A 23,828-nucleotide genomic window follows, 5' to 3' on the forward strand; every position below is an offset into this window, starting at 1 on the left:
CCCCTCTTGAAACATAGAAAAAAAATTCAGATCGGTGTGACTTTTCCACACGCATACAAACATATCCACAAACATTTTCCCCTTTTTAAATGGAAATTGAGTTAAATTTCTGAGCTCGGTAACTTTTGAATAGTATAACTGATTTTCAAAATTTTACACGCGTTGGAAAGGTAATGATCAATATATTTGGTAATGATACAGAAAGGTAATGATATAGAAGCCGCAGAGATTGGATTTAAATTTTCGACATTTTTGGGAGTTTTGGGGACGAGAACGAAAAACAGACCCTAAATGGGGACATCCTAGGACAAAAATGGATAATTGACATATGGATTGGCGGATCTTTTCATAAACTTTAAGATGGGATTTCGCCAATTGTTGAATTCAGTCAGGTTGGCAGAATCGAAAACTTCGAGTATACAGGGTGAGTCATGAGGAACTGTACATACTCCTACCTCGTATAGAGGCCCCTAAGGGGAATAACAAATGACCATTAAAAAGTGTCTGCTCCCCTTGTTTAATAATATACAGGGCGAGTTTCGCATTTTGACAGAAATTTTTATTCGTCATAATTCTTGAACGGTCAGATCGATGTGTCTCTTATTTTGGTCAATCGTTACACTATTGCCACCTAATCAACTGATTTATTCAAAATAGAAAAAAATCAGGTCCGGCTTTAAAAAAATTAGTTCGTTTTGGTCTTAGAAAAAATTTCACCCTGTATAAGCTTTTTGAAAACTCTAATATGAATTTTATAAATTAGACAAATAGGCAATTAAAATAACATATTTATTTTTTTCCGCACACGGTTGCTTAATTTTTTATAAAAAAATCAAATTTGATTATGAATTAAAAGTTTGGTAAAGTGAGCCATAGATTTAACAAAATTAACTTTTATTACCAAAATTAATTTTTTTTTGAGCAAATATTTAATTTATGTTACCACCAATCAACTGATTTATTCAAACAAGAAAAAAATCAGGCCCGGATTTAAAAAATAAGTTCGTTTTGGTCTTAGAAAAAATTTCACCCTGTATACGCATTTTGAAAACTCTAATATGATTTTTACAAATTAGACAAATAGGCAATTAAAATGGCATATTTATTTTTTTCCCTACACGATTACTTAATTTTTTATAAAAAAAAATCAAATTTGACTATGAATAATTAAAAGTTTGGTAAAGTGAACCATAGATTAAAATAAAAATAACTTTTATTACAAAAATGAATTTTTTTTTAACAAATATTTAATTTATGTTATCACCCAATCAACTGATTTATTCAAACTAGAAGAAAATCAGGCCCGGATTTAAAAAATTAGTTTGTTTGGGTCTTAGGAAAAATTTCACCTTGTATACGTTTTTTGAAAACTCTAATATGAATTTTACAAATAAGACAAATAGGCAATTAAAATGGCATATTTATTTTTTCCCCACACGATTACTTATTTTTTTATTAAAAAATCAAATTTGACTATGCATAAAAAGTTTGGCAAAGTTTTTGCATAGATTTAAAAAAAATAACTTTTTTTACAAAAATTAATTTACAAAAACAACGTTTTTCTTAAAATTAAAAGTTTCACCATTTTTTTTTTTTTTTTTCTATAACACGTCTACATCTAAAACTTCCCATAACACTTCTTTTGGACTCTATAGTTTAACATAGACGTGATCAAATTGATAAATTTTAAATTTTTCCACCCAATTTTTGCGATTTATAAGTTTGCAACTTTTACAAGAAGAAGACTGAAAGTCTACAACAATTTTCATAGTCTTCACAATGGTAAGAGGTATGTGCTGTAAAAATTTCAGAAAAAAAAAATATTAAAATGGAACAGAGTTGTAGCGAGTTAAACCGTCAGTTCATTTTTTTTTCATTTTTAGGTTAAAATTCCGATTTTGACAAATTTGATTTTTTAATAAAAAATTAAGTATAATCGTGTGGGGAAAAAAATAAATATGCCATTTTAATTGCCTATTTGTCTAATTTGTAAAATTCATATTAGAGTTTTCAAAAAGCGTATACAGGGTGAAATTTTTTCTAAGACCCAAACGAACTAATTTTTTTAAAGCCGGACCTGATTTTTTTCTAGTTTGAATAAATTAGTTGATTAGGTGGTAATAGTGTAACGATTGGCCAAAATAAGAGACACATCGATCTGACCGTTCAAAAATTATGACGAATACAAATTTCTGTCAAAATGCGAAACTCGCCCTGTATATTATTAAACAATGGGAGCAGACACTTTTTAATGGTCATTTCTTATTCCCCATAGGAGCCTCTATACGAGGTAGGAGTATGTACAGTTCCTCATGACTCACCCTGTATATGGTGAATTCAGTCACAAAAGTTGACATTTATGTTAGGCCTGTCATTGGTTCAATAACAAATTACACTTATGAGATCATCATCATCAGCCCATAATCGTCCACTGCTGAACATAGGCCTCCTCGAAAAACCTCCATTCAGATCTGTCTTGCGCTGCTGCAATCCAGTTGATACAAATCCTCTTTATGTCGTCAGTCCATCTTGTGGGTGGTCTTCCCGGCTTTCGTCTATCCGCTCTCGGTTTCTACTCCAAGATTTTTTTGGTCCACCTCTCATCTTTCATTATAGCGATGTGCCCTACCCACTTCCATTTAATTTTGGCTTTGTGTTTTATAATGTCTTCTACACCACTTCTACGAATTTCTTCGTTTCTTACACTATCTCTCAACGTTATGCCCAACAATGATCTTTCCTTTTATGACTTATGGGATATATATATATATATCACTTAAATAATGACTACAAATATACAGGTACATGCTTCTTCTGTCATCTGTCAGTTATAATGTGTTTCTAAATTCAAAATTTCAAGATAGTTTTCAACAATGCTCTATCTGCTGTTCTATTTAGAGGAAAACAAACAAAGTGACAGTAGAAAATTGATCATCTGATCGATAATATGGAACGGGATTGAGGAAGAAATTATATTATAATGATCTAAAAACTTACAGAGATCCCGATTCTAAGGAATCCATCAGCGAATTCATCGTTCCGTCGTACGCCGACCTTCTTTCTTCGCTTTTTCTCTTCAGATACGCCTCTCCGTTCGCCTCCAACGCCTTTAATCTCTCCGTGTCGCACACCGGCTGGTTTTTCGCGAAATTATAAGCGGCGGTTAACACAGATTGCGGTATTACTAGGTTTATTGCTATGGTAGGAAAGCACTTGTCGATTGTATCATCTGAAACGATAATCTTTGAATATTTACAAAGTAATTAGTGATTTTAGTATAGAGAATAGTGGTATACATTCTATACATGTTTCAAAAATTATATATTTCTTTGGAATTTTAATCTAAAAGAACGGATAATAAAGAAATCACCTGTCAAGCCATGATTTTTAAACATATCGTGCAGAGCTTAGATAGGCCCCCCGATAAAATAGGCAAAATACCCTGAATATAAAATATTCTATGTGATTAATAAATGAGACTCTCCTCCCGCTAATAACCAAAAACGTCATGTTTTAGTTTTTTTTTTTATAAAAAATTCACATGCATATTTGAGGCTTTTACAAAAGTTGTCTATTTTTTATATCCTAAAGGATTCATTTACTTCAAATTATATATAACCTATAAAAAAACCTTCACTTGGTCTATTTTGAAGTCTATAAAATGGGGAAAATCGCCAAAAACCCCTCAAAAACAATTTCTTTTGGTTTTTGAAACTGGTGCAACTTACGGAAAAATGTGAAAAAATCAAAAATTGATTTTTTGATAAAAAGTACAAAAAACAGATCAAAAGTTATAGGTTTTATTCGAAAAAAAAAAATGCATTTTTGTTATGTACTCAACCTACGAGCCTATCAAAATAGTCCGGGAGAAGGTGTCAAATCCAAACGGAGCATTTTGGCATGGCTGTTTTTTTTATATAGTCGGTTGTTCCAAAGCTGATTAACAAACGATGTCAGCTGGCCCAAAACCGGGGCATAAAATGAAAAAAGACCAGGAAAATTAATCATAAAATAACCCTAACAACACAAAACATTCCAGGAATGTACTATCAAAGTTCTATTAATGTTTGAATGTCCTGGACATTCAAGGAACATTCGGTGAACATCTGATTAAATTATTGGTGGAATGTCACCACAAGACATTCTATGAACATACTAACCAATGTCCTATATTTACTATTCAATTTGCGTTCATTTTCAAATTTGCCGCGCGCGTATCTATGTATTAGGCAACCCAAACCACGTGACTTCTGGTTGGCATCAGTTGGCATACAAAAAGTTACAGAGGTTATGTTTGTAATATCTATTTTTCATTGTTTATCGTCGTTTTTTGTCTATTTTGGATTCATTTGGATTTCGTTTGCTGTATTTTGTGAACTTTATAAACTTTACCACAATGCAAAGTGATTATTTAAGGAAATTATTATAAGCTTTGTTCCAGCAGAATGTTGAACTGATTCAGGATCGTACTGAGCGTGCGCTTTACATAAAACGCCTTCCAGCAACGAGAAATTTACACGGTTTTATGTAAAGCGCACGCTCAGTACGATCCTGAATCAGTTCAACATTCTGCTGGAACAAAGCTATTGGAAACTCCAGATGTTGGAGAAAGGTAGGGGAAACAATTTTTATCTACTGTTCATTTTTTCCTGATATTTATCAATATTGATGAATTTTGCAAGCAATAACATTATTTCTTTTATTGTTTTAGATATTTATTGAAGCTGAAAATAATTGGGGATTTAGATCTATATACAATTCAGTCAGAATTGGATTTTACAGTAAAGTGCATTCCACCCAATTTCTATTATTAGTATTACTATTATAGATATTTATACATATCTGGTGCAGTCTCACAGTTACTACTCTAAGTAGCAGATGAAAGCATACAAAAGCCTTCAGGCACATAAATATTTTACAGCTGGATTTGTTTTTAAAGTTGGAGTAAAGTTGGAAGTCACGAGCAACAACTTCATAAGTACCTACAAGAATATTGAGGAAATCCAGCTCCTCGATACTACTGGACAAACTAGAAGATTGAAGAGGACAAAGCCTTTTGAACTAGTTTGAGTGATAGGTGATAGTGAAAAGCAGAGCATAGTGCTTGTGTGCCTGTGTATGTTAGAATAGTGCACGATCTTGTTAGATTAGATAAGAGACGCTATGGGGTAAGCTCCTCATTTTAAGGAACAGTAGTAGTAATTTAGGTTAAATTAAAATTGCTTCATTGGCCAGTTATGACCAGATTGTAAATGTAATGTACAATTCAATACAATGAATCATAATCGTAGTGATGAAAATGGAAAAAAATATATGACAAGATTTTGTGCAATAAAAATGTTTATATTTATCAAGGATGTATTATTTGGTATGGCCACATATACTTCTGGTATATCATCGGTGATGTGACAATACTTCCTATCTGCTTTTTCATGAATTTTGTAGGAGACGAAAAACCATCTTTAGGGTCATCTCCTGTTTTCACATGTAAATTTTGACATGTTTTGTGGTAAATAGATAGTTGAATTTACTACAAAATAATGTCAAAAAATATCATATGAAAATAGGAGATGGCGGTAAAAAAGTCTTTAGTCTGTCTTACAAAACTCATTAAAAAACAAATCTGAGGTATTATGCCACATCAGCGACTATATCCAGGGAATGTATAAAAAATATACTGTGAATGTCCAAAGAACATTCGTAGACATTCATGGAATGTTCCAACAAGACATTCAAGGAATGTTTAAAATGCTGACAGAGGACTTCCCTTGGACATTTAGGTGACATTCTTGTGCTTTAGAGGACATTCCAGGAATGTTTTCAATATCCTGTGTGTACATTCTAGGAACATACATGGAATGTTTGGTGTTATGAGGGAATTACACTTTTATAAAAAAGAACCTTTTATCCACGTTTTTATTATTTATAGGACACAATATAAAAAAGTATTATAAAAACTCTTATTTTTCAAATCAAAATGTCAATTTTAAAAACAAAAAGGATTTCCGATGCCGGGAATCAAACCTGAGCCTCCTGGGTGAAAGCCAGGCATCCTAGCCACTATACCATATGGATGTGAAGCATGGAGATAAATATTTGACATAATAAGTTCTAGAGTTTTTTCCATCTACTTTCATATTATTTTTTCTTGTCTAAAAGACCCAGAATCGCGCCAGACAGACATTTTTTATAACACCAAACAAGTACTAACCACCAAAATAAATTCATAGAATCCGTGCCAAAATCACCGTAAAAATTTGGCACTACCTCCCAGACTAAAAATAGGCACGTTTTGTAAAAGCCTCAACAGCGTGAAAATCAAATACCCTCAAGCATTGATTATAAACTTACCCATAGATAGCTCAGCTCCTGGTAACCGAAAGACGTACCGGCAACTAGATGGCGCTGCTCGAAAACCGTATCGAGATTTCTCAGTCGCTGTCTGACTTGCGAGTAGTTAACAGTGGCGTCAGAGCCGAACTTACCCTATGGGTGTATTACCTTCTATTAGCTGCGTATTGTGCTGTGATAAGTTAAAGCGGAATTTAAGACAACAACCACAAATTTAGAAACGTGTGCTGTTACATGTGCATGTTACTGGTTATATTTACTATAAGATTATAAAGAATTTGAATTGGATTAAATGCCATGAAGATTTGCAAGACACTAAAACTCTATTACAGAAATACGAATTAATGTTACTTCTTAGAGAATACGGTGCACATGAATAAAGATTCTTCAGAGATAATCAGATTTGTTTGTTACTAGTACTACAATAATGTTAGAAAAAGTTTCACGGGGCCTTTAATTCATTTAAAGTAGGTAATGCAGTGTTTGACAATATTGAAACCTATTTGGCTAAGCATATTTTATTAACTAAAAATTGGCTTGAAAACTGTAAAGACCATAAAAGAAAAAATATAAAATTCTTGGTGAAAATCAAACTTTTAAAAACTTGTCAGTGGTATAGCATTAATGAAAGCAAACAAAAAACAGAAAATTACTTATTTTCGATAAAAGTAAAGTTAAACAAACATGAATATAATACAATAAATAGTCAATTTAACAAGATCTGGAATTATGCATTTTTTGAGTTTTGTTACTTTTCTTCTGGGTGAGCGATTATTGAAAACTTTTTTATAAAGTTTGGGGGAAAAATGCATTCTTGATAAAAACCTGCATATTTTAAAACTCAAAATGAAAGAATTAGATGCCCTCGGCTATTTATATTTTGGAAATTCCCTGTAATTTTATCAATATTATTCATTTAAACGTTGACAACTTGTGGTGTTTTGTCAAAGAAAAATATAATCCATTGTATTTGGTACACATAACTATCTGCTTTTAATAACCTCTTTGAAGTAATTCCGTCAGAAAGGTCCTCAGAAATTGTTAAATGAAATAATAATAATATCGTAGGGCATTTTTGCCGGAGAGATCCTTTCGGATTGTTCCGGCGCCATTTACATCTTTAACCTGTTTCAAGTAACTATTGTCGATGTACACTAGCCCAGGGGGACAGACGGCTTAACGTGCTCTCCGAGGTACGGTGAAACGGCTCTTATCATTTTTAGAAATGAAAAATTGATTGTCGTTTGCAGGGCTTGAACCCGCGTGCTTTGGCGTATGATGCCAGTGATCATGCCGTTCACCGGCCGTATATAGTAGCTCTGTTTTGTTAAATGTAAAAAGTATGCGATCGAACAGTAGATCCTATCGATTTTATTTCACCTATATACTATTTCTTATTTTGTACAGAATATAATTGACTTCTATTTTACCATTTCTAGACAAATTATCAATTTTTTGTAATACAATGTTAGGTACTCTCAGAAAAAAATATATAGCTAATTTTTATTTCCGGTAAATTAAAAATGCAGGTATTTGAGTACCTCTAATATACCTAGTACATATTCTAGTATTATTGTTTAGTTTTATAACATAACTGAACTTTTTTATGAACGATGACGTTACTTTTATGTGACATTTCGAGCCATCACAAAATATGTAGGAGTAGTTATTCCATTTACTAACGGGTTTTGCCCCTAATTTATATACGTTCAAAATAAGTCCGGTATTAAAATGAGTAATTCTAAGCAACTTTTGTTCTATAGAGTTTTTTTCACTAAGTCAAGATTTTTCGAGTAATTTGCAAGTGAACATATTCACTTTTCAACAAAAAAAAAAACACCTTTTTACACGGTTTTTCGCAAATAACTCAAAATGTAGGTAAGTATTTGATCGAAAAAATAAATATGCTTACCAAAAATATATTTATCTTATAAAAAAAGTGCAGAATGGTATGAAGTTATATATAATAAATGTATGAAGTTTGTAGACCCAGTAGAAACAGAGTTGTAGTTCAGGAAGAGTGGGTTCTAATTCGTCAAATTCCAAATCGAATATTTAAACGTGCAATAATTAAAAAATTAAGCACTTTTGGAGAAAACTCAGTATCTTTTTTAAAATGTTTAAAAAAGCTTTATTTTTGTTTCTTTTTTAAGTTACTAGCATCAAAAGTAAGTAAGTTACGCTCAGAATAAAATGGTTCCTTTTTTTTGTAAAAAAAGATCGTAAAAATCACCCCCTAATTAGCGTCTAAAATTAAATTAATCGTCAACGCTTGATAAATTACTTTACGTATGTAGTGTTTATATGATCTGTAAGTTTTGGAAAATTTTTAACAGCCATATTGTAACCTATTTTTGTCTTAAAAAAAAACAAAAAATATAAAATATTCAGAAAAGCAAAACCTTCTTTATAGTCAAAAATGCTTTTTTCAGAATTTCAAAAAATTGTTTTTTTACTTTAAAGCAATTTTTTCAAAAATAGGCGCTTTGAATACAACTTACAGACAATATAAAAAATAAAAATAAACAAGTTAAGTAAATTGTAAGGCCGTTTCGATTAATTTAATTTCGGATGCTAATTAGGGGGTGATTTTCACGACTTTTGTACCAAAAATAAAAATAGGGGCCAAATTTATTTTGACCATATCTTGCTTACTTCGATGCTAGAAACTTAAACAAAAATAAAGATAAACTTTTTTTTAAACACTAAAAAAGTTGTAGTTTTTCCCGAAAAGTTCTTCATTTTTTGGTTATTTCACGTTGAAATATTCGATTTGGAATTTGACGAATAAGGACCCACTTTTCATTACCTACTTACTCTGTTTCTGCTGGATCTACAGACTTCATACGTATACCACTTTTTTACTTTTTTAAAAACTATAGCTATTTCTGCTACATATACCTTTTTTTTTTTCGATTAAATACTTATTGAGTAATTTGCGAAAATCATATTTACCCGAAAATAACTCGAAAAGTATTGACTTATTGAAAAAACTCTATGGACCAAAAGTTGTTAGTATTAATCAGTTTATCCAATTCTGGACTTACCTTGAACGTATATTTTTTCACTCCCGAGAAGGAGTGATACTTAACCCCAGTGCAAAAGCACACAGTGGCACAATATCACTTTTTTCTTTGATATTTTAGCTATGTGTATACCAAATTTCATGCCAATAAAATGGATTCTTTAAAATTCGGAGGTTTTGCATATTTTACCTTGAGTGAATGGGTTAGATCTGGAAAGAAATTCTGTATATCAACTTCAAATATTTTATTTCGCATTAGTTCTGAAAATTAATTTCTTTTACAAATTGCAAAAAATAATTTACATGTGAATTATCACTGCTAATTTTATTATGTATTTTCTATTTTGTTGTTTTTTTGTAGTGTATTAAAATTAAATAATTTTTAGGAAACCTCTTCACTATTTTTATTAATCAATTTTTAGCGTTTTATCTGAAGTAAAATCGGAATTCCAAAATAGAGATTACAAGCGCGTTAAAATTATTTGTGAAAATGCTGAATACTACCCTTATATCGTTGTCTATTACGCCAGCCAAGCAACTCAAATTTATTTTTCAATCTTGGCAAAAATTTCAATAAATGTCGCCACCGTCCAGTCAGGTAGTACTTAGACTTGAGGGGCAAAGAGGTGTAAGTGGGCGGAGTTTAACACTGAATTCGGTTTTACCTTATAGCCACTTTACACCATGCAAGTAATTGCGAAATTTATTGCACAAGTTCTTGCAGCAAGAACTTCTGCAATAAGTTGCAACTACCTTTCTGCAATAAAGTGATTACACAGTGCAAGTAATTGCATAAACTGACATGAAATGGTAAATGGACAGAAACTTTGACATACCATAAATTTTAGGTTATGTTGTTTTTATAAATTAAAAATGTAATTTTTTGAGTAGAGTTATTATCAGATACATTAGCTTAAAAATGTTAGAATATAATTTGAGAAAATTATAATATGTATTATGTATAACAAAATCAATTAATACCTACCTAATGCAAGTATACCTATAATACATTATTCGTTTACAAAAGGAAACATGTTGTTAAATACAAAAGAAATAAAAATAGAATATACTTTCTTTAATCCCTATTTAAAGTTCTCCACCAGAATAATGTTATCTGTGAAGCTTGAAATTGGTAAAAAGTTCCTCTAGTTTTGTCAAAAATTATTAAGTTTGAATTTTAGGATGACAGAATGTCAAAACAAACAGTGTAGCCTTAAAAGTTACTAAAAATATACCCAAATTGCAGAAAAAATTGCATGAAAAATAGGACATGTTCTATCTAGCTGCAACTTCTTGCAGCAAGAAATTGCTGCAAGAAGTTGCAGCTTTTATGTGCAATTCGCGTATGACACGATGCAATTTCTATTGCTGCAAGAAATTGTGCAATTAATTGCGCAATTAGTTGCATGGTGTAAAGTGGCTATTAAGCTGAGGTATCTATGTGTTTATTAATCAATGCCTAAAGTGGGTATTATAAGTTGTGGGTAGGCAAACATCAATACTTATCGCTGATAATTTTGCAATAAAGTGAGTTAAGGTGAATCAATAAACTTAGAAGGTATTAAGGCCATTTATGTTAAAAAACACCTGGAACTTGAAAAACTTTAATGCGTAAAAAAAAACAGCTAACTTACTCAACGCCATTATCAAGGCGATGATGGAAGGCTTCTCAGATGGCATAGATTTGACGACTAGAGGCCAAATCTGCTCGATGAACTTCCAATCGTGTCTGGCGATGATCGGAGCACTTTTTGGTCCCAACAAAATGTACAAGCAGCCTTTGAACCTTTCGTGGTTTTTTTCTGAGTCCATGTTGAGAGTATCTTTGATTTTTTCAGTCAAGACCGAATAGGAATATGGAAAATAGGACACTACGGAGAACAATTTGTTTTGGGCTGCAATTCTAACCTAGAAAAACAAATTCTGGTAAACATTTTGATAGTGCGCAGGAAAACAGTGACGTCACAAGCTATTTTTCGAGATTATGTAAAAGTGTTAACTCTAAATATCCAAAATTCCCACAACAATTTATTTTAAACTCTTTTTATATCGAGCAAAATGTTTATAAATAGGTTTATAGTGCAGTTACTTTATACAAATTTCTTTTTTCAAAATGTTGTTCTTTCGTTAAAATTAGTTTCGAAAAAATAACGGATTTAAATAAATATGCAAAATAAAAAAAAGCTTTCCACCTTCGCGCAAAGGATGCCAGACGAAAACTCCAAATTGGGTGGAATGGAAATTCATTAGTACACACAGATCAACCTAAGAGCTAGTGAACGCTCCGACTAACGGTCTTCCTGTAAGGCTAGAAATTTATATAGTAATAATTCATAACACACCAAGGCTAAAAACCATGACCTGGCAGGCATCAGCCCTGCACGTGTCTCTACCAGGTGAATCGAAAAGTGCATAGTGTAGGGGAAAAATAAACTTTCTCCTGTAAAGTATCAATGTATGTGTTTGAGTAAGTCATTTAGAAGAAATGTGTACAATCAGAGATATGTAAAGAAAATAGATCAGGCTAGTCATATGCCACTCAATGCATCGGGGTGTAACGCCGATATCAAGTACGGTGGTCTAGCTATCTTTGTCTGTCGTGCGAGTGTGAGCGTATCTACCAAGAGGTGGGAATAACGGAACGACAGTGACACACAGGCGGCGGCCATCATATGCTAGAGAGAGAAAGCTAAGCGCCGGTAGAGAGAGATAGATAGACCACCGACCCGAACTGTTCCGCGTTACGCTATTTTTCGAACTGGCCTAATCTATTCTGTTATATCTATGTGTACAATGCCAGGCGATTCTGAATTGCATAAGACCTTGCCAGGCGAGGGGAAATATTAGGCTTTTTTTCTAAAATTAGTTTTTTTTGCATAGAAAAAAGTTTTTTAGATTTTTTGAATCGTTCCAAACAGAAAAGGTCTTTAGTGACTTTTTTCTTAGGTTAATAGTTTTTGACATATGAGCGATTACAAAGTTCAAAAATTGCTAAATCGACCATTTTTAACCCTGAATCGGACATTTAACTGAAAGCTTCAATATTGCTAAGGTAGGTAGATATTCTTTAAACGTCGATTGATGAAATCCCGAAGAGTTCTTTGCAATACAATATCGAAAACCCCCTTGTTTTTTAATTGCTAATCAAGCGGGCGCGACACTGTAGTATAAGTGAGGACGTTTGAGTTTACATAAATTCATTATCTCGAGAATGGGCAAATTTGAAGAGAAATCCTTGGACGGGTCCATTTTTATGGACTTTTTGGCATATATATTGTTATATTTCTATTTGATATGAAAATTAAATTTTGATAATTATAAACAAAATTCAATTTAATATAAAATATTTTCAATTTTCTCAACCACGGGCATATAAATTTAGAACAACCTGTATACAACAAATTGTTATATTTAATTTTAAGAAGTGATTAAACGAAACTCGGGACAATGCGCTTAGAATAAACAAAGTGAATGGCGCGTACCATTATCGTTGTTCGCGGAAGGTTCGATCATTAGCCTATGCTAAATAAAACTCAAGTGAAATCGATAATAGGTCATTATCGTTGTTCGCGGAAGGTTCGATCATTAGCCGATGCTAAATAAGACTTAGTGGAAATAGAGAATAGGTCATTAAATTTTGTAAATAGTAGAAAGTAATTTTAGAATGGGAATTAACTATTTCTTTTTTGAAAACCATTAAGCATATTTAGAAAGATTAAAAATTGGTTTTGAGGAATACTGCGAATGAGAGTTGGTGGTGGAAGGTTGATTTGTGAATCTGGAAGGGATATTTAGAAAGTAGGGGAATGAATGACAAATAGAGATCAGAATGTTTTGAGCTGTCGAGAAGTGAAGTCCAGTGGTAGACGGTAGTGTACGGAGAGTGAGAAAGCCGGTGTAGGTCCGTGAGTGTGGAGTATCTATCGTGGAACGAGAGGTAGGCCAGGTTGAGAGTAAAAGAACCTCCTTGAGCCAAGAGTGTCCCGGTAGCTGATTGCAGTTTCGAAAAAGGTAGAATACAGCATCACGACAGAAGCAGGAACGAGAGCTATACGAGCTAGTTTTCAAAGGAGAACATTACTGAAAGCCAGGACGAGGTTTTGATCGCAGCCAAGGATAGAAGGAAACGGGTCTTGTGTGAAGACATTCTCAGTTCACCAGAAAAAGGTCAGTCTCATTTGTTTGGACATGAATGTATGGGTTTTTCGTATTAAATACCACATTATAAATTGAATAACATAATCAATAATATCAGAAAAGCTTCATCAAACTTAAATAAAATTGTTGCTAATAAATCCTAATAGTTAAATGTTAATAAAAACTTTCAATTGGAAACCAAAAGGAAATAAGATTCCCATTTGTAAATGTTATGTTTAAGAATAATAAGATCTAGCAAATATTAAGCAGTGATTGCCATTTAAATAAAATAAACAATATTTTGATTATAATTGTAACCCATATGTGTGTATTATTTTACTCTTTTCTTTCCTATCCCGATTAGGAACCATTGAGAAATACTTAGAAGCCACGAGAGTAAGTAATTAATTTTATAATTCGCCCTGAGATTGAAAACATATTGATATGTGATCTGGTAAATTAATTAGATTATGATTAATGCATTGATTAAATTAAATGACATATAAGAATATTATCTCATATCAATAATCAAGATCACATCAATATATAATACTAGTGACGTCATCCATCTGGGCGTGATGACGTAATCGATATATATATATATATATATCGGGTGTTCTACAGCCGATATATATATATATGACGTAATCGATGATTTTTTTAAATGGGAGTAGGGGTCGTGTTATAGCTCATTTGAAAGGTTATTTAATTCTTTATTCAGTAATATAAACGTTAACCTAATTATTTATACAAATGGTGTGCAAAACATTTTTCTTCTTTTTGTGTAAATTAATTTAATAAAAAAAAATTTTTTTGTACATCGTGTATAAATACATACATACATAATCGATGATCCTCTTATACCGTAAGGTGTCGAGGTGTCTTCTTTACTCGTTATTCTCTGGGAACTTACGCCACTTTTTTCGATCCCTAGCTAATTGTTTGGCTTCCTGCCACGATTTTCCTCTATTCTGCAATATTTCCATCACACTTGTATTCCACGTTTTCCTTGGTCGGCCTCTCCTGTTTTCCCCTATCGGGCTTGCTTCCCATGTCATTTTAACCTGTCTGCCGTCGTTCATTCTAAATAAGTGTCCAGTCCATTTTAATTTCTTTTCATGAATTTTTTCATGTTGTTCTGAAGCTATTTCCTTGTGGCATTTTTATAATCAAGTATTTATAATGGGAAATCAGCCACATTTTTACCAAAAAAATATTTTATTAACGTTTCGAAGCCCAAATCGGGTTTCGTTGTCAAAATACAAAATACTACTGTAGTAATACTAATTTATAGTAGTATTTTGTATTTTGACAAAGAAACCCGATTTGGGCTTCGAAACGTTAATAAAATCTTTTTTTGGTAAAATTGTGGCTTATTTCTTATTATAAATACACTCACCCGCACAAAAAACGGGCACCCCAAAAAAGGGTCATTTCTAATGTCTTGTATTTCCTAAACCTGATGTCCGATTTAAGTAATTTTTTTAATATGTTATAGCCGCTTTTAATTTTAATTCGCTGTAATAATATTGTTGCTAGACAGGTACATCGTCATTGTATACAGGGTGTACGAATCAAACTGTGTTTTTTTCTCAAATTTTGGAACACCCTGTGGAATGTTCTAGCTTCTATAAAATACTGAAATTAAAACCCAACTATAGCCTCAGGTTTTCTTAACAGTCTGTTTTTTTATCCATTCGCTTATGTTGGATAATAAAAAAGTTAGGCACTTTAACAACTACCCCTGTTTTTCGTCAATACAGGGTGTTTTTAAATAAGTACGGCAAACTTTAAGGGGTAATTCTGCATGATAAAATAATGACAGTTTGCTTTATAAACGTATGCCCGCAAATGCTTCGTTTCCGAGATAGGGGGTGTTGAAATTGTTCTTACAAACTGACGATTTATTTATTGCTCTAAAACGGTTTGTGATATGCAAATGAAATTTGGTAGATTTTAAGAGGTAGTTATTGCGCATTTTTTGGCATACAATTAAGAATTTTATCTTCACCATTGGCGTGCATACGGGTATAAACATTTTAGATATATCCCGTATGAACGCCAATGGTGAATATAAAATTCTCAATTGTATGCCAAAAAATGTGCAATAACTACCTCTTAAAATCTACCAAATTTCATTTGCATATCATAAACCGTTTTAGAGCAATAAATAAATCGTCAGGTTGTAAGAACAATTTCAACACCCCCTATCTCGGAAACGAAGCATTTGCGGGCACACGTTTATAAAGCAAACTGTCATTACTTTATCATGCAGAAATACCCCTTAAAGTTTGCCGTACTTATTTAAAAACACCCAGTATTGACGAAAAACAGGGGTAGTTGTTAAAGTGCCTAACTTTTTCATTATCCAACATAAGCGAATGAATCAAAAAACAGAATGTTAAGAAAACCTGAGGCTATAGTTGGGTTTTAATTTCAGTATTTTATAAAAGCTAGAACATTCCACAGGGTGTTCCAAAATTTGAGAAAAAAACACAGTTTGATTCGTACACGCTGTATACAATGACAATGTACCTGTCTAGCAACAATATTATTACAACGATATTGTTAAAGAATAAGGCTATAACATATTAAAAAATTACTTAAATCGGACATCAGGTTTAGGAAATACAAGATATTAAAAATGACCCATTTTTTGGGGTGCCCGTTTTTTGTGCCGGTGAGTGTAGTTACTTTTAACTTCGAGATTCTTTGGATCCATGATATTCGTAGATTTCTTCTGTAACACCATTATGAATTTTTTCCTTTAATGATTTTACTTTTAATTATCTTCTAATATCTTCGCTGCGTCTTTTATCGGTTCTGCTAGCTCCCACGACTTTTCTTAAATACCTCATTTCCGCGGCTTGCAATCTCTTTTGTTGTTTGTCGTTCAATACTCAATTATCTGCTCCATATGTAGTGATAGGTACGTAAATTGTTTTAGATATTATCATTTTGGTTTTCCTTGTTATTTCTTTTTTATTTAAGAAGTTTTTATACAGCGAATGATATGTTCTTGTGGCTGCTTTTATCCTATTTCAAATTTCGTCTTCTTGTGTCCCCTTCTTATTTAAAATTATTCCAAGGTATTTAAATGTATCTACCTGTTCTATTTTTTGCCTTCGATTTCAATATTTAGGTTAACATCTTTCTTGGATATTGCCATTACTTTTGGAGCGCCACGCCCAACGTCAAGAGGAGAAGGATTAAATGTGAATGTGTAATCGTGAGTAACTTTTTAGCTATTTGTGGGAATTTTTTGTCCGGGATTATTTGTCCGGGGATTATTTCGACATATTAATATATATTATATCCTAGCGTTGAAATTATATGAATGGCATGTCCGGGCACGATAAAATAAACGTAAGTAACCAAAAAGAGTCTAAAATGAACTTAGAAAACACTTAAACCTAATTTATAGTGATTTTTTTTACTTCACTGTATCGAGAGGTGCTCAACTCGAATAGGTCCAGCAGGATCATGCGGTGGGTGCCGGTGAAGGAACAGTTTCGGCTTTCTATCCGGAATTCCTGCTGCAGCATCACCCTGTCGACTAAAACGTGCCGCAGATGAAGCTTTTTCTGGAGCAGGCGGTCTTCCAATAGTTTCTTGGTCATGTGGAAGCTCTTCCAGTGGAATTCGAAGTCTTGCCCGCGGGTTTTATTGAAAAGTAAAATGTTGTAGATCTGAAACGTCAAGATGTTTATTATTTTCAAAATCAATGGGAAACTCCCAGTAGCTGGCTGTATACCATAGTTAAAAAACTAACACAGAAGTAAAAAACTTCGATTTGTATCTTGGTATAAAATGTTTATTAAAACTTTTTAAAATGTCGAAATGGATTGCAAAACCTTTTTAGGGCATCTTTTTACGACATTTCAAAACAACCATTACAGTATAACTAAAATTTAAATTCAAAACCACACTCATTTTAAGGTCATAACCAAAAATTAACTACCTTGACATGTCATGTCACGTCACTCTTGACAACTAGATTTTTACTTCCTACATCTCAGTTGGTCTGTGTCCATTGAACTGGCAAGAACCACGAGTTCCATTCGACCATGTTGCCCTTTAAGTACTAATAGTATAAAATCCATTAACATCGACTTGAAGTCGCCATACTTTATAAAATTATATTATGTAAACCATATATTTCGATGTTACCACTTGCAATAGTGTGCTAGTTTCATTTACTTAGCAGAATGTACAGTTTTTTGTTTTTTTTTTGTCAGTACTTGCCACATGTTTTTTCTTTTATTAACAGTGACAATTTTAACCTTATGCTTTCAATCCAACGTGGAAATACTTAATTCTAGGTAGAGATGGGAAAAACCTAGCGGTTATAACCTAAAACCGGTTTTTTTACTTTGAAATAACCGGTTTTACCGGTTGTTTTTTGTCCCGGTTATATCCCGTTTTTTCTTTTTAAGGTAATAACCGGTGAAAAATCGTATAAAAATTACCTCCGAAAAAAATAATGAATTCGGAGAATATTGTTTGCTTAAATTCATCAATAATTATAAATTCTTGATTTGTTTTTATGTTTATATTCGTTAATGACTCACACTCACTGATATATGTTTAAGAAATGTGATAAGCTGAATTGGCTATTTTGATGAACTTGAAAATAAGCACGTCTTGTTTGCTGAATTGGGAAATCCTATTAAAATCACATGTTAGTATCAATCAGCGATGCAGTCATAGTTGTATTATTATAATACTATACCTACACAAATGAGTCTTAGACCAATCAAGTTAGTAAAAAATAAGCCGTTTTTCGACATAATTGAAAAGACGAGGTTTGACAGTTGAAATGTGTAGTATGAGATATTACAAAAAGGCTACCATCTTGGGATTCATCAATTTTTTAGTGGAACAATTTTTAAATAAACAATCAAAACGTCAAACTTAGTTTTTTGCTCATAACTTAAAAACTTGTTTATTTAGAAATTTGACATCCACAGGTAACTTTTTCAGAAAAAAAAGATACATCGAATGAGATACACCAAATTAAAATCGGTTAATAAACAAAAAAGTTATTGCAAAACGGACGACAAAATCATTGTTTTTGAATATTGTTAATAACAATTTTATTGTTTATTAAAATATGTTTAAATATACCTAAACTTGAGGGCATTATGGTGTTTGAATGGAGTGCAAAAAATGGTCCAGATCTGTTAAATAGTTTTTGCAAAATTTAATTTGTTTATAAAATTTTTTGAAAAACGAGCTAAGTTCTGAGGCTGGTCCAGTTAATATAGCTGAATGTATCTCAATAATCAGGGACTCATTTCCTTCGTTAAGATGTATACTAATACCCTATGAAAAAAAAAAGTAAAAAAAAATACATGTACGTACACAAAATTATTTGTTAATAAATAGCAGTTTTTAAGCTTATAAACAATTACAATAATTTCGTAGAAATTAGATCAAATTAAATGGCAATAAAAAATACTGAAAGCTGGTTAAAATACACAACTTCTAAAAAAAATTTTTAGGTCCTACGACCCTTGGGGTCTGAGATAGCCCCTTTTTTTGAAAAAATCACTGTTACGTTAACTAACAACACTAAGATCTGAAATTAACCAATCTTTTATAAGAAAAGTCAAAGTTTTTAACAAAGGTTTTTGCAAGAAAAAATGTTAAAAATTGTTTAAACAGTATTGTTATAAAGAAAGAGTATTTTGCGTTCCGACTAAAGTAAAAAAAAAATGATGGGCGCAGCCGAATGAGAATAAATTCGCGGATCAGCATTCGCTAGCGCTAGACCGTTGCAGCACAATTTTAACATTGACAGTATACCGGATTTGAAGCTTAATATTATATTTATATATTTTGGTAGAAACTTGAATTTTATGAATATTATTATGTTGCACATTTATTTAGTAAAATTATATTTTAAATAAATAAATTTAAAAAATAACAATAAAAAGGCCACAAAGTCAAAATATGCAACAGAAAAAAGTTACGCGACCTTATAGACGAGTGGTACGTGGTACTCCCCCCCAAAAAACGCTCAGTTCTCGAGATATCAACCACGGTGTGGTGAATGGCTAATTTTGGTCTTACTTTATACTTTTTATGGTGCTGAAAACGAAAATGAGTTTTATTTTGAATTTTAGATGGGGAAACATTGTCAAAATCGCAATTTTACCATAAAAATAAAAAAAAAGATTAAATCACGTTTTTCTTAAAATTAAAAGTTACACCACTTTTTTTCTATAAAACATTTTGTTCTCTGTACTCTAGATTTTAACTTAAAATTAATTAAACAGCTAAATTTCAAATTTTGTTACTCAACTTTTGCGATTAAACTTTGCAATTCAAGAATCTGCACCTTTTACTTCAAACAATTTATAACTTTCTTTATGGCAAGACAGAAATATTGAAGCAGGTCCCATTGTCTTCAGAAAGGTGAGAAATATATACTATAAAAATATCAGAAAAAAATATTACAATGGAACAGAGTTGTAGCAAATTAAACTCAAAAAAACATGATTTTTTTTTATTTTTAGGGTAAAGTTGCGATTTTGATAATGTTCCCCCACGTAAAATTCAAAACAACCCTAATTTTAGTTTTGAGCACCATCAAAAATATAAAGTATGACCAAAATTAGTATCAGTATCTCGAGAAATAAGGTTTTTGGGGTGTGCCGCTCGTCTATAAAGTCACATAACATTTTTCCTCTTGCATATTTTTAAATTAAATTTTTTTGGAAAACTTCTTCATAAATTATATTTTATTTCTGTGTTAATTAGAATTATAAACTAAAAAGTTTGTCACTCAACTTTTTTAAGTAAACATGAAAGTAACGAAATCTGACGACAAAATGTTTAAAAATTAACAACTTCTCTTTTAACGTATTGAGTCATTTTGGACAAATCTCATTGTTATCTAAATGCTTCAAAGATAACACAGTAAAATTTTCAAAAGGATATATTTACAGCGACCAAAAATACAGTGAGTTAAAACTGAAAAATCATCAAAATTGATTTTTCGCATTTTTGCATAAAATTTGATTTTTGAACATGTTCCACTAATTCTAGAAAAAAATTAACTCCATATTCGGATTCAGAGACCTCGAAAACAAGGAATGACGAAAATTTGTCATTCACCTTAAAGTGGATTTTTGTGGTCGGGATAACGTAATTTTAATAGTTGCTGCCGCATGCCGGTCGCCAACCGCGCCCACTATTCAGTCAGTCGACCAGGCCCGCTATTTTTTTACTTTATTCGGAACGCAAAATACTCTGTGTTTATAACACTCCTATTTAAACATTTTTTAACATTTTTTCTTGCTAAAAACTTTGTTAAAAACTTTGATTTTTCTTATAAAATATTGGTTAATTTCAGCTTTTAGTGTTGTTAATTAACGTAACAGTGATTTTTTCAAAAAAAGGGGCTATCTCAGACCCCAAGGGTCGTAGGACCTAAAATTTTTTTTTGAAAGTTGTGTATTTTGATCAATTTTCCGTATTTTTTATTGCCATTTAATTTGATCTAATTTCTACGAAATTATTGTAATTGTTTATAAGCTTAAAAACTGCTATTTATTAACAAATAATTTTGTGTACGTATATGTATTTTTTTTTACTTTTTTTTCATAAGCTGTTAGTATACATCTTAACGAAGGAAATGAGCTCCGGATTATTGAGATACATGCAGCCATATTAACTGGACCAGTCTCAGAAATTAGCTCGTTTTTCAAAAAATTTTATAAACAAATTCAATTTTACGAAAACTATTTAACAGATCTGGACCATTTTCTGCACACCATTCAAACACCATAGTGCCCTCAATTTTGGGTATATTAAAACGTATTTTAACAAACAATAAAATTGTTATTAACTATATTCAAAAACAGTGATTTTGTCATCCGTTTTGCAATAACTTTTTTGTTTATTAACCGATTTTTATTTAGCGTATCTCATTCGATGTATCTTTTTTTTTCTAAGAAAGTTACCTGTGGACGTCAAATTTCTAAATAAACAAGTTTTTAAGTCATGAGTAAAAAACTAAGTTTGACGTTTTGATTGTTTATTTAAAAAATGTTCCACTAAAAAATTGATGAATCCAAAGATGGTAGCCTTTTTGTAATATTTCATACTACACATTTCAACTGTCAAACCTTGTCTTTTCCGTTATGTCTAGTAAAAACCTAACTTGATTGGCCTATCTGTGGAATAATTTAAAACAATGAAAAAATAAAATAGTTTCGTGTACATATCTTGTGTAAAAAGTGATATTTTTCGGAAATACTACAAATTTGCAAAAATATTTAGGACAATAATAATACATCCAATTCAGAATTTTAACAATGACTCATTATTTGTTTTTACTATTTTTGATGTTACATTTTTGTTTTTATAATTATTGATATACATGTAGATACACGTTATAGTCTTATTTACTTCACATTACGTATATAGTCTTATAAATAGGCCCCTAATTTCACTACTTTTGTGGTTTTTAATTATTTGTTATTATTTGGACCTGAAATTTTCATTGCGTTAGTTTATTATAAAGGATGTAACAAAAAGTTAGGTCATAAATTAAGTCGCATATTCTGGGACCAAAAATGTATCGAATGAACCCTACTTACCTTAGTACCTGCACTTAAAAAAAGTTACAGATCTTTGAAGTTACCCAATGAAAATTGATTTTTTTCCAAGATATCGAAAACTGTGATATTTTATATTGAAAATAGGCATGTGGAGTATCACAAACTAAAGGGAAATGTAAATATAACATTTGTAACCTATTGGGTATTGAATATTGATTCAAAAAAACCGAAAACCGGTTTTTTTGACCGGTTATAACCGCCAGGTTAAACCGTAAGTTGAAAAAAACGGTATAACCGAAAACCGGTGTTTTATTAACAACCGCCATTCCTAATTCTAGGTACTGAGGATGATCTGAATCAGATTGAAAACGTTTTGCAATCCATTTGGACGACATTAATCGAACGACTAAAAAAGTTTTAATAAACATTTTACACCAAGATACAAATCGAAGTTTTTTACTTCTGCATTAGCTGTTTATTATTTTCTCCATCTTTCTATGCGCAAAATGTCACCAAAAACCTACTTACATTTATTATATGTTGTATGCTCTGTGTATCGCCTTCGTCCATGTCCAGCAGCGCTTTCTGTAATTTGTGCAACACCGCAACGATAGCTTTCCTCACATTAGAACCATCTGGCATCGTCACTACTCCGCCGCCACAAACCTTCAAATTGAACGTCCACGGCTCAAGTACAGACTCAACCCTAAAACCAAACATCCCCTTTATAGAACAGTCGCTGAAGGTTTTCACTTCCGATTTCTTTGAACCTCCATCGATTTTCATGAAAATTGGTAAGTAATTAGAGGCTACCCCAAGAAACAAAAGTGACATGGTGCCAACTTGAGCTTTTAACCTGGGGGTGGATTCCACCCCTCTCGGAGGTGAAAATTATTTTATTTAAAATAACTCCATAAATCGATAGAGGGGCAAATTTTAAGCAAAATTTGTTATATCAAGTTATTAAAATAAATCAATACTTTTTGAGTTATTACAGATCAAAGATTTTAATTTTTCATGAAAAAAATGCATGTTTTAAAGCGGTAAATACCTAACTCAAAAACTATGTTTTTACAAAAAAGGTATTATTAGCCAAATTGAACCTAATAAAAAGTCGAATATATTCTTTACTTGAAAAACCTTTTAATAATAATTCAAAGTGAGTTAAAGGTAATTGAATGAATATTTTTATTTCGGCCAGTAATCAAAATAATGTAAGTATTCAAGCTTGAATAACGGGAAATGATGCATTTTATAAAATATACTCACTAACCTCTTGTGAAAGTTCTTAGAAATATCTATGAAATGAGGTCCAGAAGAAGTTGATAGCATCAAAATTAAGCAAGTTATGATGAAAATAAAAGTATCCTTTCGAATTTTCAGGAAAAAGTAAAAAATAAAACACACCATTTCCACAAGAATGAGCGGTTTAGAATGCAAATTTTTGATAAAAAAATATGATTTAAAAAAATTAGAATTTTTCAAATAATCATTCCAAAAATAATCGGTATACGTAAAAAACGATACAAGACAAAACTTTAGTTTTTTTGTTAGCAAATATTTTACTTGTTTTTTTTATTTTTGTAGGATAAAAAATAACCGATATAAAAACGTGTACAGCCTAAATTTTATTGCGAGAAGAATATAATCGGGGCCCTTTAACCTTTAATATAAAAAAAGAGATTTAAGAGATTAAATTTAATAAGATTTTATATCCATTGAACTAACCTTTCGAACGGTTTTTG

At 31.6% G+C, this 23,828-nt stretch overlaps 1 protein-coding gene across 2 annotated transcripts in view; it reads right to left on the bottom strand.

Annotated features, from left to right (window-relative positions):
* The window catches only part of LOC114341250 (proteasome activator complex subunit 4), a 114,679-nt gene that overhangs the window by 45,592 nt on the left and 45,259 nt on the right, over positions 1 to 23,828 (bottom strand). For both annotated transcript variants that reach the window (XM_050659627.1, XM_050659628.1), the window contains 4 exons: positions 22,612 to 22,789; positions 16,951 to 17,202; positions 11,011 to 11,284; positions 2,998 to 3,229 (listed from right to left, as the gene is read on the bottom strand). In XM_050659627.1, the coding sequence (XP_050515584.1) occupies positions 2,998 to 3,229; positions 11,011 to 11,284; positions 16,951 to 17,202; positions 22,612 to 22,789 (936 nt within the window). The remainder of the gene's footprint in view (positions 1 to 2,997; positions 3,230 to 11,010; positions 11,285 to 16,950; positions 17,203 to 22,611; positions 22,790 to 23,828) is intronic.

The sequence above is a fragment of the Diabrotica virgifera genome, chromosome 8 (genome assembly GCF_917563875.1).
Source record: "Diabrotica virgifera virgifera chromosome 8, PGI_DIABVI_V3a".
Lineage (NCBI taxonomy): Eukaryota > Metazoa > Arthropoda > Insecta > Coleoptera > Chrysomelidae > Diabrotica > Diabrotica virgifera.